This window comes from Gymnoscopelus braueri (assembly GCF_963280865.1).
Source record: "Gymnoscopelus braueri genome assembly, chromosome: 1".
NCBI lineage: Eukaryota > Metazoa > Chordata > Actinopteri > Myctophiformes > Myctophidae > Gymnoscopelus > Gymnoscopelus braueri.
Genome location: NC_137603.1, coordinates 1,004,554 through 1,024,171, shown reverse-complemented (window position 1 = coordinate 1,024,171; position 19,618 = coordinate 1,004,554). Strand labels below are relative to the sequence as shown.

General features: G+C 33.1%; 1 protein-coding gene across 1 annotated transcript in view; it reads left to right on the top strand.

Annotated features, from left to right (window-relative positions):
- LOC308077702 (AP-2 complex subunit alpha-2-like) overlaps positions 1 to 19,618 on the top strand; it is a 58,517-nt gene that overhangs the window by 21,816 nt on the left and 17,083 nt on the right. Inside the window, exons 10-15 of the mRNA XM_080418568.1 lie at positions 643 to 819; positions 8,528 to 8,706; positions 9,179 to 9,261; positions 10,645 to 10,735; positions 11,294 to 11,416; positions 14,314 to 14,430. Of these exons, the coding sequence (XP_080274694.1) occupies positions 643 to 819; positions 8,528 to 8,706; positions 9,179 to 9,261; positions 10,645 to 10,735; positions 11,294 to 11,416; positions 14,314 to 14,430 (770 nt within the window). The remainder of the gene's footprint in view (positions 1 to 642; positions 820 to 8,527; positions 8,707 to 9,178; positions 9,262 to 10,644; positions 10,736 to 11,293; positions 11,417 to 14,313; positions 14,431 to 19,618) is intronic.

The window sequence follows — 19,618 nt, the reverse complement described above, 5'->3', positions numbered from 1 at the left end:
ATATACTGGTGTACTATTATATATATATATATATATATATATATATATATATATATAGTATATATATATATATATATATATATATATATATATAAAAATAATACCTGAGACTGAGCTGTATCGCTAGTACTGATATACTGGTGTACTATTATATATATATATATATATATATATATATATATATATATATATATATATATATATATATATATATATATATAAATAATACCTGAGACTGAGCTGTATCGCTAGTACTGATATACTGGTGTACTATTATATATATATATATATATATATATATATATATATATATATATATATATATATATATATATATATATAAATAATACCTGAGACTGAGCTGTATCGCTAGTACTGATATACTGGTAATGTATACTATAATTTAATATATATATAATACAGAGACTGAGCTGTGTCTGATAAATGAATACATTGTAAATTGAAACGCTGGCTTTGCAATCGATGCTTTGATTCCTTTGTACCCGGAACAAACTTTATTATGTCTTATCCTCTGCCCCTCTCTCTCTCTCTCTCTCTCTCTCTCTCTCTCTCTCTCTCTCTCTCTCTCTCTCTCTCTCTCTCTCTCTCTCTCTTTCACTCCCTCCCTCCCTCCCTCCTCAGGCTACAGTGTTGGAGGAGATGCCCCCGTTCCCAGAGAGGGAGTCTTCCATCCTAGCTAAGCTGAAGAGGAAGAAGGGTCCGGGCAACGTTCCCGACATCGACGAGGTCCGGAGGGAGAAGGAGAAGGAGCGCAACGTCAACGGAGGCACCGAACACACCAACAACAGCAACAGCAAGGTAATGACTGCACCCACCCACCAACCTGATGTTTATAACCATTTATACAAGGTAATGACTGCACCCACCCACCAACCTGATGTTTATAACCATGTATAGAAGGTAATGACTGCACCCACCAACCTGACATTTATAACCTTGTATACAAGATAATGACTGCACCCACCAACTAGAGATGCCGCGATCCGATTAACTGATCGGATATCGGCTCGATATCAATGAAAAATTGTGGATCGGATCGGATCGCAGCAATATGACCGATAAAACTCTCCTATTAAAGCACTCCATTCCAGTAATCCACTCCAGCACTTTGATCCTTCCCACACCCAGCACGTTGCCTCCAGCCAGTGTTGCCATGTCGGCTTATTATAAGCGACTTTGGGCTTCTTTTTCTGTAAAGTTGCTTGTAAAAGTCGGTAGTTGCGCGTTGCGGTTTTTGGGGCTTATTTCTATTGTGTACTTGCTTATTTTGGTTTGCTTCCAATTTTTTGTAATTATCATTTAAACCAGTGGTTCTCAAATATGTTTATAGATGTTTTGTGCCCAGGGGAGCAATTGTGTTGTTAGAATGTTTCAAAAAAATATTCCAAACATTCCAAATTTTATTGCAAGAGTTTTTGAATATAGCAGATGCATAATTGCATATAGGTTTAAAGTGCTCATGTGCCCGTGGCCTAGTTGATTCTTTTGGGCTTGTTTTCCTAGACCTGGTCGCTTATTTCTCTCACAAAATATGGCAACACTGGCTCCAGCATGCAGCGGCCATGTGATCGCACCAGTGTTTGTTTATCATTAGCACGGCTGGAGGCTAGCCCCGACACCGAGTCTCCGACACAAAGCAGAGCTACAGTACGAGCAGAAAGCAGCGATGTCAGCCGTATGGGAGTATTTCATGTTAAAAAGGACCCAACAGCCCAGTGCAAGTCGTGTCTAAAAGACAACACGCGGTGGCAACGTCAATACACGGTACAACACGACCAAACTAATGAATCATCTTATAAAACACCATAAAGCCCTATATTCGGAATATCAAAAAGCTACAGAAAAGAAAAAGCGAGCACACGCTGGCCCCCAACAACAACCAACGTTGACAGAGACTTTTGAAAAGCGTGAGAAACTCCCAAGAGAGAGCAAGAAGGCAAAAGTAATAACAGAACACATTGCCCAGTTTATAGTGCTGGATGACCAGCCACTGTCGGTGGTAAATAATGTCGGATTTCAACGCTTAATAGAGCACCTAGAGCCTCGCTACGTTATGCCCAGCCGCAGTTATATTACTGACACAGCCATCCTGCAGATTCATAAAGAAGTGCGAGGTTTCCTGACGCCGCGGCTGGAGAGTGCATAAGCAATTAGTTTCACGACATGTCCTTACTGAGTCTGACTGCGCACTGGGTGGACCCCATCACCAGTACCAATGGGTTCGCTTTAACCTAAACAGCAGCATTAAATAAAATAAAAAATAAATGAAAAGGTCCTGTGTAACACAAACTTGGCTTCCGTTTGACATGGTCATTTCAGGTAAAAAAAATAAGTCACATATATAAAAATAAATAAAACCTTTTTTTCTCAAAACCTACTGTTGTGGAACTTGTGGACTATTAATAATACGTTTTGTTATTTGTTCACCCTATTGTTTTAGTAGACCAATGGTAGCATTGCTTTTGGGCAGAATTAGAGCCCTGGACTCAGCGTTGAACAGTTGGACAATATTGTGTGTGTATTGTTATTGTATAAAAAGATTTTATTTATTTTTATATATGTGACTTATTTATTTTTACCTGAAATTACCATGTCAAACGGAAGCCAAGTTTGTGTTACACAGGATCTTTTATTTTATTTTGTATTTTATTTAATGCTGCTGTTTAGGTTAAAGGTTTAATGACATTCACTTTTACACCACATTCAAAGTCTTTGTCATGGTCCTTCAAAAGTGTACAAAAAGTTTTAAGTGAAAATTCCACTCCATTGATCCATGGCAGGTGTTTTTCTCTCACATTTCTAAAGCCTTTTCAACTGCAATGAAAAAAGAAATCTTTGCCTGCGGGTGTCGCTGGTGAGGGATTTTGCCTGTCAATCATCGCCTCTGCTCCGCCCCCCCCAAAGGAAAGGATAGGGGAGGGGAGGGGCGAGGAGGAGAGTGGGCGGGATTAATCGACTGTGACCTCACTGTCGAAGGGCCAAGCTCAGATTACTTTTCAGCCTAATTATTCAGAAAACCCCAGACCACAGAAAATACACTGAATGTTCTAAGTTCAGGTTTTTTGGGTGTAATTGAGGTCATAAAACCCCAAATAAAACATTGAAAATAAAAAAAGTGAAAATGAATGTCATGATACCTTTAAAGCGAACCCACTGGCACTGTTTAGTTTTTCTAAACTACTGTTGTGGAACTTGTTGACTATTATTCTGTGGAGGTTATGTTCTCTGTTTATCACTTGATCAATCCTTTTTTAACATTTAGTAAAATAAATATTAATATTAACTGCCGTGCCATATCGGATCGGAATTAATCGGAATCGGATCGGTTTTGATGCTACCTGATCGGAATCAGATCAGATCGCAAAAATCATGATCGCAGCACCTCTACCACCAACCTGACATTTATAACCATGTACACAAGATAATGACTGCACCCACCAACCTGACATTTGTAACCACGTATACAAGATAATGGCTGCACCCACCAACCTGACATTTTTAACCCTGTATACAAGGTAATGACTGCACCCACCAACCTGACATTTATTACCATGTATACAAGGTAATGACTGCACCCACCAACCTGACATTTGTAACCACGTATACAAGATAATGACTGCACCCACCAACCTGACATTTATAACCCTGTATACAAGATAATGACTGCACCCACCAACCTGACATCTATTACCATGTATACAAGGTAATGACTGCACCCACCAACCTGACATTTGTAACCCTGTATACAAGGTAATGACTGCACCCACCAACCTGACATTTGTAACCACGTATACAAGATAATGACTGCACCCACCAACCTGACATTTATAACCCTGTATACAAGATAATGACTGCACCCACCAACCTGACATTTGTAACCCTGTATACAAGGTAATGACTGCACCCACCAACCTGACATTTGTAACCCTGTATACAAGATAATGACTGCACCCACCAACCTGACATTTGTAACCCTGTATACAAGGTAATGACTGCACCCACCAACCTGACATTTGTAACCACGTATACAAGATAATGACTGCACCCACCAACCTGACATTTGAAATAAATGATATTATGTTGGATTAAAAATGTCTACATCGCACACAGTATAATTATCTCTGTATAGATTCCATAGTTGATGGTTAATGTGTTACTAGGACCTCACACAATATAATAATTATAATAATAATGTGTTTCTAGGGCCTCACACACAGTGGTGGTAAAAAGTACTCAAATGTTTTACTTAAGTAAAAGTATCGATACTGCAATGTAGAAATACTCGAAATTTACTTTTACTAAAAGTACAAACGTATTGGTAACAAAATGTACTTAAAGTACCAAAAGTAAAAGTACAAACATGTTTGAAAATAGCAGATCTACAAGCTCACAACGCGTCGCATAGCCTAGGTATAAAATAAGGCTTAAGTGGTTAATGTATGTTTTATAATATAATCATTTATATCTGTAAAGTAACTAAAATGTTCAAATCATTCCAGTGGAGTAAAAGTACAATATTTGCCGCTGAGATGTAGTGGAGTAGAAGTGAAAGTATTGAAAATTGGAAATACTCCAGTGAAGTAAAAGTACCTCAACATTGTACTTAAGTACAGTACTTGAGTAAATGTACTTAGTTACTTTACACAGTATAATAATTAGAATAATAATGCCTCACACACAGCTTCTCTCGCCCGCTGCACATCTTTTCTGTTTCCTGCAGCCTTCTCTCCATCTTCACCTCCGCCTCTCCTCCTCTCTTCCCTTCTTATTTCTCTCTCTCCTCCGGTCCTCCCTGTCATCCTTCCGTTATACCTGTCTGTTCCTGTGACTCCTCCCTCCCTTCCTGTGACTCCTCCTCCTCCCGGGGTCAGTCCTCTCCCTCATTGGTGGAGGACCTCCTCGCCCCCGCCCCCCTCCCTACCAACAGGCCCCGCCCTGTCTCCTCATATGGCTCCTCCCACCTGCCGGCCCCCCTCGCTCCTCGCCACGCCCCCATCATGCTCTCTGCTCCCGCCATGGTACAGTGAACGCATGCTGTGTGTGTGTGTGTGTGTGTCTGCGTGTGCGTGTGTGTGTGTGTGTGTGTGTGTGTGTGTGTGTGTGTGTGTGTGGTGTGCTAACTGACCGCTAGGTGGTGCTGTTGGACCTAGTGGTTGCATGCTGTGTGTGTGTGTGTGTGTGGTTTGCTAACTATTGCCTCTACTGACAAGAGTTTCAAAGAATCAAGGACGGGTGAAGCCCATAGACCAGGTTCCCCAATTACTTTTCCCTAAGGGCCAAATTTTGTCTCGGGTACCAAGCCGAAATTGTGCACGTGTGTGCAAATGTTTTTGTTTTTTATTCGTTTTTTTTCTCTAATGGAGCTAATTTGACACTGTGTTATTTTAGGCCTGGGATTCTTAACACATTGGGTGCCAAAACCGTATATATACGGTTTTGCGCATACTAACGTTGAGTGCCAAAACCGTATATATACGGTTTTTGAAAAAAAAAAAAAAAAAAATACTTTTTTTTTTTTTTTTTTTTTTTTTTTTCCTTCACAGCAACAGGAAATATCACTCCTACAAGATTTAGACTCCAATCCACCTCCTGGTTAACTTATGACTTCAAAAACCTGTATCTCGGCTCCTGTGCACTTTTTTTTTTTACAATGTTAATTTAACTTTTTTGAACTGGCTGCAACTATGGAATGGATTTCCGAATGTTTTAAATTTTTTCCCCCCGATTGTACGAGACCTGTATGTGTGTAATGAGGGGATCACCGTGAGGACGGTGATCACTGAAATTTTTTTGTGACTACTTGAAAAAGGTTCAAAATGTTTAAAAAGTCCTGGCACTCAAAGTATAATATTTTAATAAACCTCTGGCACCCAATGTGTTAACTCATTTCCTGCCAGAATTATTTCAGATTTTTTGCAGTAGACTGCCATAGATTTTTCAATGAAAAAACAAAAGTACTCAGGAGCCGAGATACAGAATTTTTAAGTTTTAAGTTAACAAGGAAGTGGATGGGAGTCTAAATCTTCGAAAAAACATATCTCCTTGGTCTTTGGGTCAATTTATTTTAAATAGAACGCAGATCTGCGTCTTTGGCAGCCAATGTGTTAAATCCTGTGTTGAGGGTCACACAAGGAAAAAATGCACTCTGGAAACAAAATAAGTCTGCTTGAAAAGTAACTCCAGCATCAACAATTTACTTACAGATGTGTTTGTTAGTCTGCTTGAACAGTAATACAGATATTATATATATCAATATAACAGTCCCGCAAATGGCCCGCGGGACTGTAAAAAAAAAGAAGCACATTGCAAGGCAGTGGCTCAGGGGTAGAGTGGACGGGTAGAGTGGACTGGAAACCGCAAGGTTCCCAGTTCGATCCCGGGCTGGGGCGCTCCCCCAGAGTTAGTGTAGAAGTGTCCTTGAGCAAGACACTGAACCCCTAATTGCTCCCGATGAGCAGGTTGGTGCCTTGCAGGCGTTGTGAGCTTGTAGATCTGCTATTTTCACAATATTTATCCGTGGAACCGAGTCAAACTACATGTAAATGCCTCAACTCCTACAATTCAAAGTGCTTGTCAGGGTGGGGGGTCCCCAGTTCAACTATGATTTTTTTTGGGGGGGTCACCAGTTCAACTATGATTATTTTGGGGGGGGTCACCAGTTCAACTATGATTATTTTGGGGGGGGTCACCAGTTCAACTATGATTATTTTGGGGGGTCCCCAGTTCAACTATGATTATTTTGGGGGGTCCCCAGTTCAACTATGATTATTTTGGGGGGTCCCCAGTTCAAATATGATTTTTTTGGGGGGTCCCCAGTTCAAATATGATTTTTTTGGGAGGTCCCGGCCTGAAAGGCTTGTGTAAACGGCAGGGGCGTAGCCACGGGTGGGCATAGGTAGGCCTGGGCCCACCCACCTGGCTGTTGTGCCCCCTGTTGTGAACATACATTCACCCTAATATATTCACCCAATCCGCACAAAACCGCCCCAAAAACTCCCAAATCCGCACAAAACCGCCCAAAAAATCAGTGCGTGCGTGCCCACCCACAAATGCCCAGGCCCAGCTACTGCCAACTTTCTGGCTACGCCCCTGGTAAACGGACACCCCAACGTCATAAAACCAACCCAGAAGAAGCATCTTCTAGATCGACTATTTTTGCTGAATCTTCATAGACGTTTCAGACTGCAGAGCATGACTACGTATCATTCAGGGTTAAGTGGTTATTCAGAGAAAGTGTTAACTCAGGACCAAGTTATGTTGTCTACTCATTAGACTCACCTGTCTCCCAGCCTGCCTCCTCAGTCAGAGTTCAGAGTGTGAATGAATGTAGAATTATGTGCAGGATGCTATTTGCATACAGATGTGAGGAGACTTCATTTAATTGACTATATTTAAAAATATATATTTTATTCTAAAAGAAAACATCTTTTCTCTCACACTCATGCCAGTGTGCCAGTGACCAGCCTCCCCAGTGCCAACGTTGGCACCGTGCCTAAGGCTGCCTGCATCTTATGTTCCTGTTCTCTCCTGTTCTCTCCTGTTCTCTCCTGTTCTCTATATTCTCTCCTGTTCTCTCCTGTTCTCTCCTGTTCTCTATATTCTCTCCTGTTCTCTCCTGTTCTCTCCTGTTTTCTATATTCTCTCCTATTCTCTCCTGTTCTCTCCTGTTCTCTCTTATTCTCTCCTGTTCTCTCCTGTTTTCTATATTCTCTCCTATTCTCTCCTGTTCTCTCCTGTTCTCTCCTGTTCTCTCTTATTCTCTTCTGTTCTCTCCTGTTTTCTATATTCTCTCCTATTCTCTCCTGTTCTCTCCTATTCTCTCCTGTTCTCTCTTATTCTCTCCTGTTCTCTCCTGTTTTCACTGTTGTATTCAGGGCTCATGTGGTAAAGAGTGTCTTTAGGATGATCTTTTAACATTGATTGATTGATTTTTTATTTTAAAGTATGAAATATATCAGTGAAGTTGTTTGTCATAATCTGCCCGTGCATGTTTTATTTATGAAGCCCAAAAGCCAAACAGAAAAGTATTTTTTACTCATTTGGTCCATTAATGTTGAATTACCTCGTTAATCACAATTATTTGTGAGTAAAAGATGAATCGTTAACAGCCTCACTTTTAAAAATGGAACCATTTGTACTCTCTCAGAGTTATGGTGGTTCATTGAAATGAATGAGTTATAGAACTACTAGTATTATGATTGTAGATCAGACATGAAGTCTGTCTAGTGTTCTCAAATTCTGCCCGAACTGGGTTCCGTGAAGTCAGGCCTGTTGAAAACTCTAGCTCTGACAGAGTGATAAAAAACTGTTCTGAAAACGCTTCCAAAACGTGAAGGAACCCGTTCCATGGTTCCTCAGAGTTGGATCCGGTTCCGGAATCCCAACCCCTGTTTGCAACTCTCCCCTGCTGCCCCTCCCCCTCCTCCTCCTCCTCCTCTTGCTCCTCCCATGATCCTCCTCCCCTTGCATCATCATCACGCCCCCAACTGACTCCTCCCCCTCCCAGGTTTCCCCCGCCCCTTCTTCCACTGACCTGCTGGGCATAAGCCCCGCCCCTCCTGCGGCGGCGGTGGGAGGAGCCAGTCTGCTAGTGGACGTCTTCTCTGATGGCCACGCCCCCCTCGCCATCGATGTCTCCGCCCCCCTCGCGGCAGCGGCCGCCGTGTCGGACGAGAACTTCCCCAGGTAGGAGGAGCCTGACTCCATAAGCCCCGCCTATGCATCGGTGTTGCCATGTCTGCTTATTATAAGTGACTTTGGGCATTATAAGTGACTTTTAGTTTTTTTTGGTAAAGTCGCTGGTAAATATTGGTAGTTTGTGGATTGTTGTTTCTGAAGTGTAGTTACTTACTTCCTAATGTTTAAACCAGTGCATCTCAAACATTTTCATGTCAAGGACCCCAAATTAATATGTACAGTATTAATATGTACAGTACTCACTTTTTTTGTCAAGAATGTTTGAAAATAGCAGATCTTCAAGCTCACAATGTGTCGCAATGCGACATGTTGTGAGCTTGTAGATCTGCTATTTTCAAATATCCGATGTATATAAAATCATCCTAACTCATAATGTATATTGAAGCAGGAGGTCTCTCCTCTATTAAAACCATCATAACTCATAATGTGTGTGTGTGTGTGTGTGTGTGTGTGTGTGTAGGTTTGTGTGTAAGAACAACGGTGTTCTCTATGAGAACCAGCTGCTGCAAATCGGACTCAAGTCAGAATACAGACAGAACCTGGGTGAGTTTTAATTACATCTTTAATTACATCATTAATTACAACATTAATTACATCATTAATTACACCATTAATGACATCTTTAATTACATCATTAATTACATCATTAACATCGTCTAGATGCTTTTCATTAGAATACAGACGGTGAGTTTTAATTACATCTCATCAAATGATTTTAATTAAATATGGTACTACTGTATGTGTTGTCCTCTCCAGGTCCTATGTATTAGAGATGCGCGGATCGCGGTTTTAGCCGCGGTTGCCGCAGTTAACCGCAGTTTGGGTGGATTTGGGTCAATCAAATATAATAATGAATTAATATTGGATAAACCGCGGGTGAAAAAATGTGGGAATTACATTAATGATATCAATCTATAGGCCTATTATAGCTTTTAAAAAGCACGAAATCTCGCCGTGCGTGTGTTTGTAGTATTTTAATATTACGTCATTTTACATCAGGCACAAATTAGCCGCCTACTGCACGTTGACCGGCAAGGGGTCTTTGTACCGGCTGCAGCCAGTGTTGCCATATTTTGTGAGAGAAATAAGCAGCAAGGTCTATGAAAACAAGCCCAAAACAAGCGCCAAATTACCCCAAAAGTCGCTTATAAAACGCAGACATGGAAAGTGAAAGTAAAATAAATGAAGCTTCAAGCTCCGTCTTGTTGTTACCATAGATATGGATTGTATACAGTCACTACATCACGACAGACAGTGGTGAGTAACATTGTTGAAAACTAACGTCAGGAAAATAATAATAATTTGATGCGGTCGGGGCGGATCTAGAAATAGGATGGTATAATTAACCGCGGTTGGTTGGCGGGTGGATAATGAACATGTATATGCGGATTCGGGTGACGATAAACCCTATTCGCGCATCTCTACTATGTATGTGTACCATATGTTTTATGTATGTGTTTATACATGTTTTCTATATGTTTTCTATGTTTTCAGGTCGTATGTATGTGTACCATATGTTTTATGTATGTTTTTATACATGTTTTCTATGTTTTCAGGTCGTATGTATGTGTACCATGTGTTTTATGTATGTTTTTATACATGCTTTCTGTATGTTTTCTATGTTTTCAGGTCGTATGTATGTGTACCATATGTTTTATGTATGTTTTTATACATGTTTTCTGTATGTTTTCAGGTCGTATGTATGTGTACCATGTGTTTTCTGTATGTTTTCAGGTCGTATGTATGTGTACCATGTGTTTTCTGTATGTTTTTATACATGTTTTCTGTATGTTTTCAGGTCGTATGTATGTGTACCATGTGTTTTCTGTATGTTTTTATACATGTTTTCTGTATGTTTTCAGGTCGTATGTATGTGTACCATGTGTTTTCTGTATGTTTTTATACATGTTTTCTGTATGTTTTCAGGTCGTATGTACGTGTTTTTCGGCAACAAGACGTCAACCCAGTTCCTCAACTTCTCTTCATCTGTCATCAACCAGGAGCCCCTGGATAGTCATATCCTTTCATTTACATAAATACATATTCATATCCTTTCATTTACATAAATACATATTCATAGTCATATCCTTTCATTTACATAAATACATATTCATAGTCATATCCTTTCATTTACATGACTACATATTCATAGTCATATCCTTGCATTTACATAAATACATATTCATAGTCATATCCTTTCATTTACATAAATACATATTCATAGTCATATCCTTTCATTTACATAAATACATATTCATAGTCATATCCTTTCATTTACATAAATACATTTTCATAGTCATATCCTTTCATTTACATAAATACATATTCATAGTCATATCTTTTAATTTACAAACATTCATATTACTGGGATAGTTCACTCAAAAAAATATGTTTTTCCTCTGTATGACTCACTCCATGGAGACTTGAATTCATGAATGATTTAGTTTTTGTCTCATTCCTAAAGGGTCTAATAATAATAATAATAATAATAATAATAATACTAATAATACTAGACTCCTGATGTTATACAGGTTAAAGCTACAGCAGTGGGTGACCTTAACACCCCTCCCCCACAGCTGAATGTCCATGCCAAGCCTGTGGACCCCCTAGTGGACGGAGGAGCTCAGGTCCAACAGATCCTCAACATCGAGTGTGTGTCTGACTTCACTGACGCACCGGTACTCAACATTACATTCAGGTACTCTATTACATTCAGGTACTCTATTACATTCAGGTACTCTATTATAGGCATGTAACGATTCACTCAACTCACGATACGATTCGAATCACGATTCGAGGTTCACGATACGATTCCTCACGATTTTTTTAGCACATTTATTTTCCAGACAAATTACTGAAAAATCTTGATTATTTATTTTACAAAAATCATGTATTTTTAAAAAAAATCTATTTTCTCTTATCCTCTTTTTAATATATGAAATTAAATAAAGCCTTTTCATTCCTGAGGTACATGCATTAACTGACACATTAAGACATATACTTTTTTATTTGTCAAATAATAACTTTAAATATATAAGTCTCTAAATAATAAACCTAAATTAATTTTGAAACATATATCCCAGATGAAATAAATTATAAAGAAAACCTCTTCAAATAAACAAACTAAGGCTTAAGCCTTGGGATTTACAAGTTATTTTTTATCTATGCTACATTCTCAGCATTCTGTATAAAACAACACATTTATGTAATAAGGGAAACTGTTTTAAACTGCTCCAAATGAGATTAGATAAGAATTAATTGATTAGTAGTATCAATGAAATTCTCTATATATCTGAAAGACAGTGTTGAAAGGAGTTTGACGTTGTCAGCGGTCTGATACAATTGTTAAATTATTAAATTAGATTATTATTCATTGCACTCTACAGCCGTACCGAGGCGCTCCAGAATTAGACGTTTTCATTAGAAGCCTATCAGTTGTATGTTTCCTACAGAGTTTAAATCAGACAGCTAGCAACGTCGTCAGACGGGGGAGGGGGTAAACGGTATAGTTTGGGCTATTCATCAATCAAATAAACATGTTTGCATGCAACGCACATTTCCCTCTATGCAGTGCGATCCTAGTTGTTTAGATTTCATAACCTGAGAGGACGTGAACCCCACTCTGCCGTTCATAGCCTGCCGTTGAGTGAGTGAAGAAGGGACCGACGCAGGCAGCTATGGTGGCCCTGAGGGGACAAAATAGTAGGCGGATAACAAGGAAGGGAGTCTGACTCGATTGCGCCCTCTGCTGGTTGCATCACGATGTCATATTTTATTGCATCGATTTAAATTGTCACCACTTTGAATTGATTTAAATCGATATACGATAAATCGTTACATGCCTACTCTATTATATTCAGGTACTCTATTACATTCAGGTACTCATCATTACAAGGTAGGCACAAAGTAGAGGGTAGGTAAAACACCCTGGACAACGCTCCACACGTCCTAGACTCTTCTCTCTTCTCTAAAACACCCTGGACAACGCTCCACACGTCCTAGACTCTTCTCTCTTCTCTAAAACACCCTGGACAACGCTCCACACGTCCTAGACTCTTCTCTCTTCTCTAAAACACCCTGGACAACGCTCCACACGTCCTAGACTCTTCTCTCTTCTCTAAAACACCCTGGACAACGCTCCACACGTCCTAGACTCTTCTCTCTTCTCTAAAACACTCTGGACAACGCTCCACACGTCCTAGACTCTTCTCTCTCCTCTAAAACACCCTGGACAACGCTCCACACGTCCTAGACTCTTCTCTCTTCTCTAAAACACTCTGGACAACGCTCCACACGTCCTAGACTCTTCTCTCTTCTCTAAAACACTCTGGACAACGCTCCACACGTCCTAGACTCTTCTCTCTTCTCTAAAACACTCTGGACAACGCTCCACACGTCCTAGACTCTTCTCTCTTCTCTAAAACACCCTGGACAACGCTCCACACGTCCTAGACTCTTCTCTCTTCTCTAAAACACCCTGGACAACGCTCCACACGTCCTAGACTCTTCTCTCTTCTCTAAAACACCCTGGACAACGCTCCACACGTCCTAGACTCTTCTCTCTTCTCTAAAACACTCTGGACAACGCTCCACACGTCCTAGACTCTTCTCTCTCCTCTAAAACACCCTGGACAACGCTCCACACGTCCTAGACTCTTCTCTCTTCTCTAAAACACTCTGGACAACGCTCCACACGTCCTAGACTCTTCTCTCTTCTCTAAAACACTCTGGACAACGCTCCACACGTCCTAGACTCTTCTCTCTTCTCTAAAACACCCTGGACAACGCTCCACACGTCCTAGACTAACGCTCAGCCTTGACGACCATGCAGGCTTATGCAAAGGTTTTAATGTAATTTAGACAGATGTTAGGTTAATTTATTGACCTGGCATCCTATAGTTTATATAATTTCAATATACAGATTATTTATGTCTTGATAGTTTCACTGTGTAGTTGTTATTGTGTAATGTTTAACATGGTTGTTTGTTAGGTACGGCGGGGTGTGTAGTTGTTATTGTGTAATGTTTAACATGGTTGTTTGTTAGGTACGGTGGGGTGTGTAGTAGTTAATGTGTAATGTTTAACATGGTTGTTTGTTAGGTACGGTGGGGTGTGTAGTAGTTAATGTGTAATGTTTAACATGGTTGTTTGTTAGGTACGGCGGGGTGTGTAGTAGTTATTGTGTAATGTTTAACATGGTTGTTTGTTAGGTACGGCGGGGTGTGTAGTAGTTAATGTGTAATGTTTAACATGGTTGTTTGTTAGGTACGGCGGGGTGTGTAGTTGTTATTGTGTAATGTTTAACATGGTTGTTTGTTAGGTACGGTGGGGTGTGTAGTAGTTAATGTGTAATGTTTAACATGGTTGTTTGTTAGGTACGGTGGGGTGTGTAGTAGTTAATGTGTAATGTTTAACATGGTTGTTTGTTAGGTACGGCGGGGTGTGTAGTAGTTATTGTGTAATGTTTAACATGGTTGTTTGTTAGGTACGGCGGGGTGTGTAGTAGTTAATGTGTAATGTTTAACATGGTTGTTTGTTAGGTACGGTGGGGTGTGTAGTAGTTAATGTGTAATGTTTAACATTGTTGTTTGTTAGGTACGGTGGGGTCCTACAGAACATAGCGGTTCAACTCCCAGTGACTCTCAACAAGTTCTTTCAGCCCACAGAGATGGTCGGTCAGGACTTCTTCCAACGATGGAAACAGCTGGGAGCGTAAGATGACATAATATTCATTATAATAAACAGTATATATCTATTATAACATACAGTATATATATATATCTATTATAACATACAGTATATATATATATCTATTATAACATACAGTATATATATATATCTATTATAACATACAGTATATATATATCTATTATAACATACAGTATATATATATATATTATAACATACAGTATATATATCTATTATAACATACAGTATATATATATATTATAACATACAGTATATATATATATATTATAACATACAGTATATATATATTATAACATACAGTATATATATATATATTATAACATACAGTATATATATATATATTATAACATACAGTATATATATATATATTATAACATACAGTATATATATATTATAACATACAGTATATATATATATATTATAACATACAGTATATATATATATATATTATAACATACAGTATATATATATATATATTATAACATACAGTATATATATATATATTATAACATACAGTATATATATATATATATTATAACATACAGTATATATATATATATATTATAACATACAGTATATATATATATTATAACATACAGTATATATATATATTATAACATACAGTATATATATATATTATAACATACAGTATATATATATATTATAACATACAGTATATATATATATTATAACATACAGTATATATATATATTATAACATACAGTATATATATATATTATAACATACAGTATATATATATATTATAACATACAGTATATATATATATTATAACATACAGTATATATATATATATTATAACATACAGTATATATATATATATATTATAACATACAGTATATATATATATATTATAACATACAGTATATATATATATATATTATAACATACAGTATATATATATATTATAACATACAGTGTATATATATATATATATTATAACATACAGTATATATATATATTATAACATACAGTATATATATATATATATTATAACATACAGTATATATATATCTATTATAACATACAGTATATATATATTATAACATACAGTATATATATATATATATTATAACATACAGTATATATATATATATATTATAACATACAGTATATATATATATATTATAACATACAGTATATATATATATATATTATAACATACAGTATATATATATATCTATTATAACATACAGTATATATATATATCTATTATAACATACAGTATATATATATATCTATTATAACATACAGTATATATATATATCTATTATAACATACAGTATATATATATATATATTATAACATACAGTATATATATATATCTATTATAACATACAGTATATATATATATATATTATAACATACAGTATATATATCTATTATAACATACAGTATATATATATATATATTATAACATACAGTATATATATATATATATTATAACATACAGTATATATATATATCTATTATAACATACAGTATATATATATATATATTATAACATACAGTATATATATATATCTATTATAACATACAGTATATATATATATCTATTATAACATACAGTATATATATATATCTATTATAACATACAGTATATATATATATATATTATAACATACAGTATATATATATATCTATTATAACATACAGTATATATATATATCTATTATAACATACAGTATATATATATCTATTATAACATACAGTATATATATATATTATAACATACAGTATATATATATATATTATAACATACAGTATATATATCTATTATAACATACAGTATATATATATATATTATAACATACAGTATATATATATATATATTATAACATACAGTATATATATATATATATTATAACATACAGTATATATATATATTATAACATACAGTATATATATATATATATTATAACATACAGTATATATATCTATTATAACATACAGTATATATATATATTATAACATACAGTATATATATATATATATTATAACATACAGTATATATATATATCTATTATAACATACAGTATATATATATATCTATTATAACATACAGTATATATATATATATATTATAACATACAGTATATATATCTATTATAACATACAGTATATATATATATTATAACATACAGTATATATATATCTATTATAACATACAGTATATATATATATATATTATAACATACAGTATATATATATATATATTATAACATACAGTATATATATATATATTATAACATACAGTATATATATATATATATTATAACATACAGTATATATATATATCTATTATAACATACAGTATATATATATATATATTATAACATACAGTATATATATATATCTATTATAACATACAGTATATATATCTATTATAACATACAGTATATATATATATATATTATAACATACAGTATATATATATATCTATTATAACATACAGTATATATATCTATTATAACATACAGTATATATATATATATATTATAACATACAGTATATATATATATCTATTATAACATACAGTATATATATCTATTATAACATACAGTATATATATATATATATATATTATAACATACAGTATATATATATCTATTATAACATACAGTATATATATATATATATATTATAACATACAGTATATATATATCTATTATAACATACAGTATATATATATATATATTATAACATACAGTATATATATATCTATTATAACATACAGTATATATATCTATTATAACATACAGTATATATATATATATATTATAACATACAGTATATATATATCTATTATAACATACAGTATATATATATATATATATTATAACATACAGTATATATATATCTATTATAACATACAGTATATATATATATATATTATAACATACAGTATATATATATCTATTATAACATACAGTATATATATATATTATAACATACAGTATATATATATATTATAACATACAGTATATATATATATTATAACATACAGTATATATATATATTATAACATACAGTATATATATATATTATAACATACAGTATATATATATATATTATAACATACAGTATATATATATATTATAACATACAGTATATATATATATTATAACATACAGTATATATATATATTATAACATACAGTATATATATATATTATAACATACAGTATATATATATATTATAACATACAGTATATATATATATTATAACATACAGTATATATATCTATTATAACATACAGTATATATATATATTATAACATACAGTATATATATATATTATAACATACAGTATATATATCTATTATAACATACAGTATATATATATATTATAACATACAGTATATATATATATTATAACATACAGTATATATATATATTATAACATACAGTATATATATATATCTATTATAACATACAGTATATATATATCTATTATAACATACAGTATATATATATATTATAACATACAGTATATATATATATCTATTATAACATACAGTATATATATATATATTATAACATACAGTATATATATATATATATTATAACATACAGTATATATATATCTATTATAACATACAGTATATATATATATTATAACATACAGTATATATATATATCTATTATAACATACAGTATATATATATATATTATAACATACAGTATATATATATATATATTATAACATACAGTATATATATATATATTATAACATACAGTATATATATATATATTATAACATACAGTATATATATATATCTATTATAACATACAGTATATATATATCTATTATAACATACAGTATATATATATATATTATAACATACAGTATATATATATATATATTATAACATACAGTATATATATATATATTATAACATACAGTATATATATATATTATAACATACAGTATATATATATATTATAACATACAGTATATATATATATTATAACATACAGTATATATATCTATTATAACATACAGTATATATATATATTATAACATACAGTATATATATATATTATAACATACAGTATATATATCTATTATAACATACAGTATATATATATATTATAACATACAGTATATATATATATTATAACATATTAACATACAGTATATATATATATTATAACATACAGTATATATATATATTATAACATACAGTATATATATATATTATAACATACAGTATATATATATATCTATTATAACATACAGTATATATATATATATTATAACATACAGTATATATATATATTATAACATACAGTATATATATATATCTATTATAACATACAGTATATATATATCTATTATAACATACAGTATATATATATATATTATAACATACAGTATATATATATATATATTATAACATACAGTATATATATATATATTATAACATACAGTATATATATATCTATTATAACATACAGTATATATATATATATTATAACATACAGTATATATATATATATATTATAACATACAGTATATATATATCTATTATAACATACAGTATATATATATCTATTATAACATACAGTATATATATATATATTATAACATACAGTATATATATATATATATTATAACATACAGTATATATATATATATATTATAACATACAGTATATATATCTATTATAACATACAGTATATATATATATATTATAACATACAGTATATATATATATATATTATAACATACAGTATATATATATATATATTATAACATACAGTATATATATATATATATTATAACATACAGTATATATATATATCTATTATAACATACAGTATATATATATATTATAACATACAGTATATATATCTATTATAACATACAGTATATATATATATTATAACATACAGTATATATATATATTATAACATATTAACATACAGTATATATATCTATTATAACATACAGTATATATATCTATTATAACATACAGTATATATATCTATTATAACATACAGTATATATATCTATTATAACATACAGTATATATATCTATTATAACATACAGTATATATATCTATTATAACATACTAGTGATGTGCGGGTCGGGGTTTTTCATGACCCGCCCCGCCCCGGAACCCAACCCGCCTCAACCCGCCTCGCGAACCCATATATAAATCTATGG